The 12533-nt window shown below is 39.4% G+C and overlaps 1 protein-coding gene across 3 annotated transcripts in view; it reads right to left on the bottom strand.

Moving 5' to 3' along the window:
- Positions 1-966: 966 nt before the first annotated feature.
- sptbn4a (spectrin, beta, non-erythrocytic 4a) overlaps positions 967-12533 on the bottom strand; it is a 40976-nt gene continuing 29409 nt past the window's right edge. For all 3 annotated transcript variants that reach the window (XM_055198864.2, XM_055198866.2, XM_055198865.2), the window contains 8 exons: positions 12249-12333; positions 10530-10720; positions 9471-10432; positions 7462-7522; positions 5857-6110; positions 5405-5575; positions 3148-3187; positions 967-1886 (listed from right to left, as the gene is read on the bottom strand). In XM_055198864.2, the coding sequence (XP_055054839.2) occupies positions 1554-1886; positions 3148-3187; positions 5405-5575; positions 5857-6110; positions 7462-7522; positions 9471-10432; positions 10530-10720; positions 12249-12333 (2097 nt within the window). In that variant the 3' untranslated portion in view covers positions 967-1553. The remainder of the gene's footprint in view (positions 1887-3147; positions 3188-5404; positions 5576-5856; positions 6111-7461; positions 7523-9470; positions 10433-10529; positions 10721-12248; positions 12334-12533) is intronic.

The following is a 12533-nucleotide window of genomic DNA, read 5'->3' as shown; positions in this document are numbered from 1 at the left end:
TAGAGGAACTTTGTATGGTGAAAATAGCCAAAGAGAAAAAAGCTTGACCTCAGCAAGGTGATTCATAATTTAAAACTTGAGCCACTGAACCGTCGGTACAATCTAGTGAAGAAAAAAACATTTTAAAAACTGACAAATTAGATTTTTAACGGTTCCTGTTTATTCGGTTTAGGGGAAAATCATCGTCCTTGTTTTAGTAAATTCAACAGCAGTCAAGAGACGGTCTTAATATATAAATTAAACCCAATCACAGTCTCTGAGCATTTGAATGGGAATTTCTTTTTACAAGGATCCTGGTCTTTTGCCCTGGCCATACACAAACCGTAGTGGCAAGAGTCTCTGCGTTTCTCTATGCGAGAGACTACAAAACAGGCGACTTACACGACGCATGTTTACTGGCTAAATTCAGGAGCCAGGAGCAATTTAAACAACTAATTGTTTTTCTTTATATGTTACATTTTCGTATGTTGATAAAAATGATATTTTTACTGTAATTAGTTGTTGCAGCTCATAGAAGTAAAACTCGTTTACTAGTGTGTGTGTATATATACAAATATATATTTATATATATTTATATATTTATATACAATCTTTTCGTTATAGCATGACAAAGTCACAGACACCCTATTTTTATGTGTACTAAACATTTTACAATCAAAGGATGATGTGAGGGGCAAAGATGATAAAAAGCAGCATTATTGTACACATACGGAGGGTGGCTGATCGTTCTTAGCTCCTCTTAGTTCAGGAAAGAATAGAGAGAACCTTGCACTTTAAATTTGTATAGCAATAACCTAATAAATACGATCCATGAGATTATACGTAATACATCTGAGCTCCTTTTGGACTGAGCTGTATGCACATTCACACGCACACACACACACACACATTGCCAGACAATCATTACACATTAAATTCACGAATTGCAATTCCTCCCCTTTACCGAATCACGCAATGCAAAGTGTCTCGCATGATTTAAACCTTTATTACAGGAAGCGGGTGGAAGACGTGTACAGCCTCAGGTGAGAGAGAAAATGGCGTTCCATACCGAACACCTACCCATAATGCACTGAGTGAGTGTGTATGTCTGTGTGGGGGCGCGAAAGGGTGTCAAACAGGAGAATCACATCTACCACAGATTTCCCTCGAGTACTTTCTCTATCTTGCACAAGCTCGGAAGAGCAGAGCAGCTAAAACAAGCGGTATCAGTTACTACATACAGTATATTGCTTCAAGAAAACGCTTCTAAAATATCAAGGGCTATAGTCTTCCTCAATAATCTAAAGTGCCTTTTCTGTGAGAGTCGAGCAGGGCGGCTGAACGGGCCCGTCTGATTGCTGGGATACTGTTTTTCATATACGTTCTCTTTAACTTATTGGCACGCACACAGACACGCATCGGAACAGACATTTCAGGGGACACGATCAATGGCGTCCGTCCTGAAATCGGACTGTCAGGACAAACAGAGACACGGAGACAGAGCGACACGGGTCCTGTCTTCTCTCTGAAAAGATGGAAGGATGGATGAATAAATAAACGTGTGGAGAGATGAGTCATTTGCTTTTCCCAGAAGTGCTGGAACCCCTGGAGCCCCGTTCGCCCCTTTCCGCTCTCTCCCCTCGTTCTCTTCTTCCTCCTCGCTCTCCGCTTTCTTTCTCGGATGCGTCCCTCTTTTCTGAGCTTTTGTCCGATCCCTCTATTTTATCTGATCGGTCTGATCGTTCAGATTTCTCCGCCCCCTCCGATGGCTCCGCCCCTTCAGATCGCTCCTTACGCTCTGATTTGTCGGGGTCAGTGGAGGAGTTGGTGGCTTTTTCCCACTTGGCAATTTCTTCAATCTCTTTTAGGCTAGCATTGATACTGTTGACCCAACCCTTCAGATCCTCCTGAGAGACAGGGAAAACACATGGACACTTTAAATGTAGCTGTGACTGGTTTAGTTACTGGGCTTAAGACTGCTATACAATAAACTACCACATATTAATATCTGGCAGATGCTTTTGACTTCAGTACACGCATTCCATGGGTATTAAATCCATGACATTGAAGTTGTTGGCATCATCCTCTAACAGTTATGCTACAAGTGGTCTTGTTTAAAGGGACATTCCACTTTTTTAAAATATACTCATTTTCCAGCTCCCCTACAGTTAGACAATTGATTTTTACCGTTTTGAAATTCATTCAGCTGATCTCCGGGTCTGGCGGTACCACTTTTAGCATAGCTTAGCATAATCCATTGAATCTGATTAGACCATTAGCATTGCTCTTAAAATAACCAAGGAGTTTCAATGTTTTTCCTATTTGAGGCTTGACTCTTCTGTGGTTACATCGTGTGCTGAGACCGACATAAAATTATAAGTTGTGATTTTCTAGGCAGATATGGTTAGGAGCTATACTCCCATTCTGGCGTAATAATAAAGGACTCTGATGCTGTAACATGGCTGCAGCAGGTGCAATGATATTACGCACTGCCCAAAATAGTCCCCTGCCATTGAAAGTTACTGAGGGAATTAGTTTCGGCTGCTGCATAATATCATTACGCATATCAGCCTAGAAAATCACAACTTTTAATTTTCTGTCGGTCTTAGTACACAATGTAACTACAGAAGAGTTAAAGCAACACTATGTATTTTTTTTACCTTTAAATAATGTCTCTAAAATTATTTCAGTGATAGTACAATTTGTCCAGTTAAAAGTTGTTCTGTTGCTGCAACCTGAGCAGCCTCCTAGCTGCTACAAGCACACTCTGAAAGTGGCGATGGAGGGTAGGAAACACAGCCCCGCCCCTCCCCCTGCCTGCAGAAGAGTGTCTGATACCAGGCACTGTTGCGCTTTTCAACCACATGGGGGAGCTGTAAATCATTTTTACATGAAAACTACATAGTGTTGCTTTAAGTTTTAAATAAATATTAAAAACTCTTTGGTTATTTGTAGCCATTTGTAATCATCTAATCAGATGCAATGGATTCCAAAACGGTAAAAATCAAATGTTTCACTCTAGGGGAGCTGGGAAATGAGTATTTTTTTTAAAAAGTGGAATGTCCCTTTAATGCTTGATCATTTACCATGCAGAACATCGACCAAAGTGTATGTCAACAATAGATTACAGCTATTCGATTCTTATTTTGGGGGGCATGTCTGACATACCTCATCCTTGGCCAGGAAGATGTATTCATCAGCAGTGGTCCTGAAAAAATCATAATCATATCAAGATAAAATGTGGTAAAAGCTATTCTTTTCCTAAGCTTTCAGATCCCAATGAAAATTGTTTTGAGGTGTCTTGACTGTCCTTGAGGCTATAGTTAAGCAAATTCATTTTGGTAGATTTAATTTTTTTATTCGTTTTACTTACATTTTAGTTTAAATGCATACATCTGTGTATATGTGACCCTGGACCATCAAACCAGTCATAATCACACTGGGTATATTTGTAGAAAAGCCAAAAATACATCCAAATTTAAAATTTTTCTTTTATCCCAAATATCATTTGTACATTATGTAAAGATCATGTTCCATGAAGATATTTTGTAAATTTATCAAAACTTTACTTTGAGCGTGGATGCACCAAAATCTCAAATCCCAAAATTGGCCAGGAACTCGCCTATAAACTTGCTCTCCTTGCTACCCACACTTTGGGAATATCCCATTAAATTTCCGTTTTCATGTTTTTCCATTCAATCCACAAAGTAATTACAGCAGTAAGCCAGTAGAAAGTGCTAAAACAAACCTTTTCATTAGTAATATGTGTTGTTAAAAGAATTCATATGGACTTTGAACTTTAAAAGGCGATTTTCTCAATATTTTGATTTTTATCACCCTCAGATTGCAGATTGCAAATTGTTGTATCTCTGCCAAATATTGTCCTAACCCAACAAACCATACATCAATGGAAAGTGTTATTTATTTATTTTTATGATGTATACATTTGCAAAAGTCTTAGGCCACCATTAGATTTGTTGTTTTTGCAATGGTATAGTGATCATATATAATTATTTCTCATTCGCTTTATTAGAATACAACCAGAAAGTACAGGAAATTTGTATGTAGTGTTAAAAACAGTATAAAAGTATAAACTGAAGTGTCAAGTATTTAGGGTAAACGCTCCTTCTACTAGACCAATAGCAGGCAACTGCAGGATCTCTTAAACCTAAATTAAATTAAATCTCTAATTCTAATTCTAACTGAATGACTTCAGGACTTCAGCCTCCTCAAAAAAGCTCAAGATGTGTTTCGTGCCAAGAAAGGTCATACTAAATACTGACTGATGCCTGAAGAAGACGTTTAGTTCTGAAAAGTGTTTTGTTTTTAAAAAATAAATATGGATGGACATTAAAACTTTACTAAAACAACAAAGCTGGTGGTGGTGGCCTTAAGCTGTGTTCAGACCAACTGCGGAAGAGGCGTCATTTCAATTTTAAGGCAATGTAAAGAAGCGTCGATGCACGTCTTGCGGCGCGAATGAGGCATTTAGTGCAGCGCAGTAGACGCGATTCCGCCTCATTCGCGCGTCTAGTTGCGCAACTTTTGTAAAAAAAAATTGTAACTTTGGTGGAAAAACGCGCCTCATTAACCAATCAGGAGCTTGCACTAGTAGTGACATGATTACAGGAAGCGAGCGGGGTCACAGAAGCCCCTCCCATGACACGAATTTCCGTGTGAATGTCTCGATGACTAGAATTTCACGCGCGACTTTGACGCATGAATGAAGCGAGTAAACTCAAACTGTTCAAGTGGCAAACTAGGCACGGTAGACACGATTTTGACGCCCCAAACGCGGCTGGTTTACGGTAATACTAAGTACACACCAAACGCAGGGCATCACGTTACTCACTCTAGATTACTCGTGGGAGTTAACTTTGTGTCATGCGAATTTTTCGCTCGAGTTGAATCTTTTCAACTCGTTTGAGGCGAATAGCTTGTGTTTTCGCTGCGAATGGCGTGTTTTTTGCTGCGAATAGCGTGTGTTTTTGCTGCAAACGCGTGGCCCATATCGCGTCACTTACATCGCCCCACGCGAGGACGTGTCTGATCGCGTCTTTGCATTGATTTTGTATGTAATCTACTTGCGCAAATCATTGAACTCGTGTCTGGTGTGAACCCACAGTAAGACTTTTGCACAGTATTGTAAATCTCAATGTCAAAAAATTGACCCTTACGACCAGGTCAAGGGTCACATATTTTTGGAAAATAGACCACAGAAAATGACCACAACTAATGATGTTTCACTAAATAGATTTTTTGCCCAATCTAATGCTACCTCTAACCACTAGCTAATAATAAAGCATCCTTTTATAAAGTCCTTTACAGATGTTTTAACACAAAATGTATCTAACTGATTTCATGTATTAAATAAGATGCTTAGTGCAAATGCACCTGCCACAAAGATCATCCCGTTTAGTTATACCTGAGAATGAAGACATTCTTCTTCTTTTTGTATCCGTTGGTAGTGTCAAAGGTGCAGATGGCCAGGCTGAGAAGTGGCTCGTCATTGTAGGGTGTGGTCTTGTGTCTTGCGTCCTTGTAGAAACCGATCTCTCCTTGTTTGAGCACGCAAAACAAGTTGACCCACGACTTGCTGCAAGAGGTGCAAAAAGGTTAGCCATAAACTTAGTAATTTACATTTATATTAATATGACATCACCGAATCATTTTTATGTTATGATTGTACACTGCATATTTATTCAAAGTAACTTGTTATTTTAATTACACAGTAGTGCAGTATGCCAAGTAATAAGGATTGAGACAACTGTCTTTGTGATACTATATTGCACAAAGATTACAGTACCACAAAGTTATTGCAAATGAAGCCATTAGGTTGGTAACACCTAGCTAGTAAGCATATAAGATGTACTGCACCTGTTAGGGCTCCTCTCTTTTCCCTCCTCTTCGTGTTTCCTGTAAAGGAAACCTTCATGTTCGATGGTATGTGTAGGAGGTTGGGGTGTGGTTGGGACACTCTGGGCAGGAGCAGAACGCGACCTCCGTGGCTCCTCGGGCTCTTTTGGGCGAGGTCTCCGCCGTGGTTTGGGGCGATCACGTGCCCGGGGTCGATCGAAGCGGCTCACCGGTGCAGAAAGGCTGCTGGGGGGCCGGTATGGTTCTCCCCTTGCCTAAAACAAGAGATGTTTTGTCAATTCCTCCAGAAAATAATGTAAAAAGAAGAATATGTGTGTATGATAACGCTTTAAAAAAACAGAAGTCCAGGGGCTAATGGCATTCTGGAGGTATTAACATCAAAAATGTGAAGCTTGTATTTTTGTTAAAGCACTTACATAAATTTTTCAGTGGGAATATGTTTATTTTATGTAAAGTCATCCATGAGTGGGATACTTTTACGTGGATAAACTCTTGTTTATCAGAAATGTTTAATGTGGGTGGAGCTCTGTAAAAATGCTTAAGGATAACAACATGCCTCCTTTTTGTCATGCCAAACGAAATGGTTTTACATGGCCATGAGTTTAAATGGTTGAATATAACTTGCTTGCACATGCAGTCTTATGAGTGTAACTTCTAGTGAATAGTTTTTGTGCTGACGGTACAGTGGACACAAGAAAACAGAGAGAGAGACAGAAGAGAAATGGGATAAAGACATGAGATGGATTTGAATCTAAATCCCTGCAAGCACAACAGCTTTTCTGTGTCGTGAGCATAAGCCACTATGCCACAACTCTGCATAATACAAGTAAAATACTGCATAAGATCAGTCATACTGGACCAAGAAACTGTAAAACAACTATTGAGGATGACTCATGAAGTAGTTCATGAGATTAAAGGCGGAGTCCACGATGTTTGAAAAACGCGTTGGAAAAGAAGACGGGCCGACTACCAAAACACACTTATAGCCAATCAAATCAAATCAAATGCCGGGTTGCGTATGTGTGGGGCGGGTCTATCAACAGAAGGTCCAGATTCTATTGGGGTAGGAGCGTGTTTGTTTAGGTGATTTCAAATATCAACATTGGCTTTCAAACATCATGGCCTCCGCCTTTAATGAGTTCTGCCCTCTCATCATTTTGCCCTTCAGCAAGACACCGAACCAAGATTCTCCAGAGACACTCTACCTATAGCAAGTATGTTATAAATGCCCATACATTAAATGGACCGTTTTCTACACGAAAATCATCCTAAAATTTCTTTGAAAATATAATCTTTATATCTCAAATATTGACTGAGTAAGGTAATGTCAAAGATTGAAACCAATAAGAGAAATCAAACTGTGACGCTCCTAATATTATATAATTAGATTATAAGACTTTAGCCTGAATTTCACAGTCACATAACTTTAAGTATATATTTATACATAATGAATTAGGTAGGTGGTGTGTGAATTGCTTTTCTCCACTGTAAGTCACTTTGAAATAAAGATTCTGCCAAATGCATGAATTTAGATGTAAAGATGAATGTGACAAATGACGTGAAACAGAACTATGACAAAATCCAATACAAATACATGAGACATACATTGCAAGCTTCTCTCTCCTGAGCTTGTTCAACAATCTCAGCCATAGTGGAACGCTTCTCCCTAAAAAATATAAAAAAAGATCAAAAGCCAGCTAAGTTAGATACAGACAAGAAAACACATCTCTTACTCTGCTTACCTTGCTAAAATAAGAGCATATATACTTCTGTTATTCATATATTGAAAAAAGATGACTATATTTTTATAGAATTCCACTAAAAGAAAACATTTAGTATTTAAAGTCCCCCTGTAGTGAATTTTTTGTTTATATGTCTACATGGTGTTTGTAATATGCAAGCCAAACCATGTGCAAATTCATCATTTAACACCATTGGTGAGTATTTTTTTTCATAAAATTTGAAAATCTTGAAAGCGTGATTTCGCCTTGGTTTCATATGTCACAAACATGTAACCAATCACATCAACAAAGCTGAACGAGTGTCTTGAGTAGAAGTTCGAGCCATAGATATTACGTATGAATGCCGCTTAGACTCGGCACTGAAACGATTGCAGCACTGCTGCTTCAGCTATACTTCGGTGATGGTCACACGTGCTGCTCATATGTGATGTGTTAACATCGACGCCAAAATATGAGTGACTCTAAGCACGCAGTTCACGTATGCATTGTGAAAATGGACTTGCCAGTTTTGCATCTAAAACTGCAGAATTTAACATCTATTTACATATATATATCTATGGTCCAAGGTTGTGCAAAATATATATCGTCTCGGTTACGGATGTAACCCTCGTTCCCTGAAGGAAGGGAACGGAGACGTCACGTCCCAATTCGTCGGTCACGACATGACGTCATAGTGACCGACTGAAAGGGAATCTTAGATCCCCGTATGCTAAATGAGGCAAGGTTGCAGAGTTATATTTAAGCTGTTTTAAAGCATGAAGAAATTACTGTGACAGAAAAACTTTTAGATATGATATTATGATGCTCAAAGATTAGTTTTAAGTGATAAATGATTGACTACAGGGGGACTTAAATGTTTTTTCCTATCAAGGATGCACCTAGATCACCATAAAAATACGTTTTTTTCAGATTTACATATTTTATGGAGACAATTTCATCCCCAAAATAAAGTCAAGCAAACACATTTACTAAGCTCTCAAAATAAACACATCTTTATATTTCTATTGTATGTATATTTGAAGAAATGTAATGATTTAGATTCATTTATGAGTACATTTCACTCATAATCATATGGTTGGAAATTTTGTACCCCACGGTTTAGGTTGGGTCAGCTTGGTTAGCTTTTCCATCGAGTTTAGTAACACTTTGGAGTGGGAGGGATTATAGGCATGTTGTTATATTTGCGCTACCTACTGCTGTGACATCGTACATGTGAGGGCGTTGTTTGAATGCTATACATCCCCATACATTAATTTATTTCACAAAATAAAAATTGACCACCACGAATAAATGTTTGCACATCGCGTTTATCTCGCATGACAGTTTCTGTACAACCACCCGTGACGTCAGTCGTTGCGCTTCACTGAACCTCAATTAAGTTGCATTTAAGCATATATGCAGATGTGCGCATTGCTAATGTGCCGCCACAAACTGCAAGGCTGGAAAAACTGGTATGTTGTTCCTGATTCTCAACCTGTGGATGTTTTTCATCGCTAAAAGGGAGTTTGGGAACTTACAGCAAAGCACAGATGACAACAGGTTTACTCGAGACAGTGCAAGCTAGCACGAAGGTAAAGCTAATCTTTTATATTATAGCGATGAAGCTGGTAGTGATGATTCTCTTAGATCAATCAGTGATCTACAGTGTTTTCGTGTCACGTTTTGGTATCAGCTCAACTCGCTTTGAACCCCAACTTAGGTGGTACTAAAAAAGTATTGGGTACTGCACCCAGTGGAAAAGCCCCCAAAAGTAAGCTGACCCAACCCAAACCGTGGGGTACTATACAAATGAAAAGGCGCCATTAGTTTGCCTTGTTAAAAACCCAGACACACATTTCTGTAAAGCTGCTTCGAAAGTAAAACTTGACTCACGCGGATAGTCTCTTGTCAGATGGCTCTTTCCCAGATTCTGCATCGCTGGAGTCATGTTTCTGCACTCTCTGTTTTCCGCTTCCCTCCTGCTCGCTGGACGACTGTCTCTCCATTCTCCTCCGATATCGCTCCTGTCTAACGATGAGCGGGAGTTCGTTGAGTCTCGCTTGAATCTCCTGCTCACTGGAGGTCTGACGGCCAAGACGGTACTCTCTCTCCCGCCTCAGGTGATCCATCTGTGGGTCGGACCGACTGCCACGAGGGTCCCTCTGTAAACGGCTGTGGATCATCTCCAGGGATGGGTCCAGGCCCATAGGGGGAGCTGGCACGTTTGCGTTCCCAGAGGCAAGCTGAGCTCTGTGCACCTCCAGTAAAGGTGGAACGGCTTTGTGAATGTGGTTGATTTTGGGCTGAAGGCAGTCAGCTTTCAGGTGCTGCCAAGCGTATCCCATTTTATGTTCCATTGACCCCACAGCACCTAAATGGTTCAGGCTGTGGTAGCCGGAGCTGTCCTCTCCTAAAGCACCCTGTTGGTTTAATCCAGTGTAGCTTGAGCTGTTCACCCCCAAGACACCAACTTGCTGGTTTAATCCTGGATAACCGGAATTATCCAACCCTGAAACACCCTGTTGTTTAAGCCCAAGGTAAGAAAGACCCTCCCCTACGACCCCTGGCGGTTGGTTTAGCCCGTGATAGGAGGAGCCATTCATGACGGGTGAGTAGGGGTTCGAGGTGGATCCGAGCCGTTGGGTGAGTGCGTGTGCCATTGTGTGTTCTGCGGAGTGTGTGAGGTCCTGCCCAAGCTTGGACTCCAGATACGATTCCTGAAGGGGGTTACGGAAGAGAGAGGAGGAGGAAGAAGAGGAAGAGGAGCTGGGCACAAGACAGGAGAGAGGAAACATCTGTCTGCTGAGGAGAGAAGAGGTGGCAGGCTTGTTCTGTTCCTCCTTTAACTTTTCTGCCTGAAGTTAGAGAAGAGACATACGACAAAATAAGAAAACATGCATTTATTTTGTCGTTAATCATTATTATTTATCAAACTTTTTGTTTTTCAGCGACCTGTCGCAATGAGCTAAAATGGTCCTTCCATGTTGCTGCCGCCTTGCGGAAGGCTTCATGCCTGCGAATCAGCTCCTCCACCTCGTCAGTCCCGCCCCCTGCCTCTCGACTTACTGGAGTGATTGGTTCCTTAAGTGTGAGCCAGGACTGCTCCACAAATCCCATCTGTGTAGACTGCAGCCTCTGCTGGGCTGGAGGGCACAAAAACGTTGAATTGTAAAAACGTATTTAATTAAATCAAGGGAATTATAATGTGAACCTCGATGATGTAAATAACGCAAGCGATTACATTTATTTAACTAGTTTAATCACTACATTTTTTAATTTCAACAAAAGCCAAAAGTTTTCTCAATCGCTAGGCAATAAAACAATACTGTAGTATACTTGTATTATTTATTGTTGTGAACTGTAGTATAGTGTTGTATATTATTGTAATTACTAGTGATAGGACAATATATTGCAGAGGCCGATATTTGGATATTTTTTTTATCGGCCAGTACATTTTTTTAAATCGGGCAGTAAATTTCTCTATTACTTAAATTTGATGTTTGTAATAAAAAATACACTCAGTGTCATTCAATGTAAAGCCAATTTGTGTTATATCGACCTCATATTGGCCAGCTGGCCATACAGCTTTCTTAATATCTGCATCGGCCATAAAAAAAACATATCGGTCGACCACTAGTAAATACTACACTTAATATAAACTAATGTATAGTATTCTGTAGTATTTAACAGTGAATTGATAAATTGTAATAAATACTTAGGGTTGTGTATCGGTACCTATTACTATGCGGTTGGCTGCGATGTGATGTGTTGCGATAAACTGCAGTACTGTAGAGCGGTATATTAGGCTCTTTTTTGTTTTACGAATATAATAGGATATCTTTTACGAAAGCTGTCATTAAAAGGATAGTTCATCCAAAAATGAAAATTCTGTCATCATTTACTCACTCATATGTTGTTACAAACCTGTATAAATTTTGTTGTTCTGATAAACACAAAGGAAGATAATTTGAGAAATATCTGTAACCAAACCGTTCGTGGACCCCATTTACTTCCATAGTATAATTTTTTCCTACTATAGAAGTTAATGGGGTCCACAAACGGTTTGGTTACAAACATTTCTCAAAATATCTTCGGTCGTGTTCATCAGAACAACAAAATTTATGCAGGTTTGTAGCAACATGAGAGTGAGTAAATGATGACAGAATTTTCATTTTTGGGTGAACTATCCCTTTAAGATCACACCACCATATGCAAACCTTAGCAAAACAATTCCCTAGTACTATGCTAGTGCAAACTATGCTAGTACTTCCTGTCACTGTTTAAGTTCAGAGATAAGAAGAATGCTATCTAGTGGTTGGGATGTAAACTCCAAACTAAACAACTGCTATGAATCTTTAAACTGCTATAAAAACTGCTATAAAATTTAAAAACAATTTTGCATTTTTGAGAATCGATACAGTATTGCCTAACAAAATATCACGAAACCCAAATGTATTGGTATTTTATTACACCCCTAGTAAATACTGTAGTATACTTTAATGATAAAAACACTAGTATCCACAAATTTTACATAAAATTTTTACATTTTTACAGTTTAGTAAATTCTGAAGTATACTAAAATATTTCTCATGTGAGTAACATGTAAGTCTGAAGACAAAATCATAATGGTAGACTGGCAACTGTATTGACAGCAATGTTTTGATCACAGACCCTGCTGAAGCTTCTCCCAGTGCTGTTCCCATCGCTCATTCAGCTCTTTCTGCTTTGCCATCACATACTCCAACTTCTCCTTTACCTGGATGAGTTGGAAAGGACATTGCAGTCTTTAATACATGAAGTGTTCTTTGAGCTGGGCCATATATTACTAAAAAAAACTCTTAATACTTTTCAGCTTTGTTACTATAATCAATAAATGTTGCATTAATATGTTTGCACTGAAAATGCTTAAAAGGGTGATTTTATCAGGCATTTTGACTAAATAGTCACAAAATTGAT

Source organism: Misgurnus anguillicaudatus, chromosome 22 (assembly GCF_027580225.2).
Source record: "Misgurnus anguillicaudatus chromosome 22, ASM2758022v2, whole genome shotgun sequence".
Classification (NCBI taxonomy): domain Eukaryota; kingdom Metazoa; phylum Chordata; class Actinopteri; order Cypriniformes; family Cobitidae; genus Misgurnus; species Misgurnus anguillicaudatus.
The sequence above is the reverse complement of the archived record's forward strand: the minus strand, read 5'-3'. Positions and strand labels throughout refer to the sequence as shown.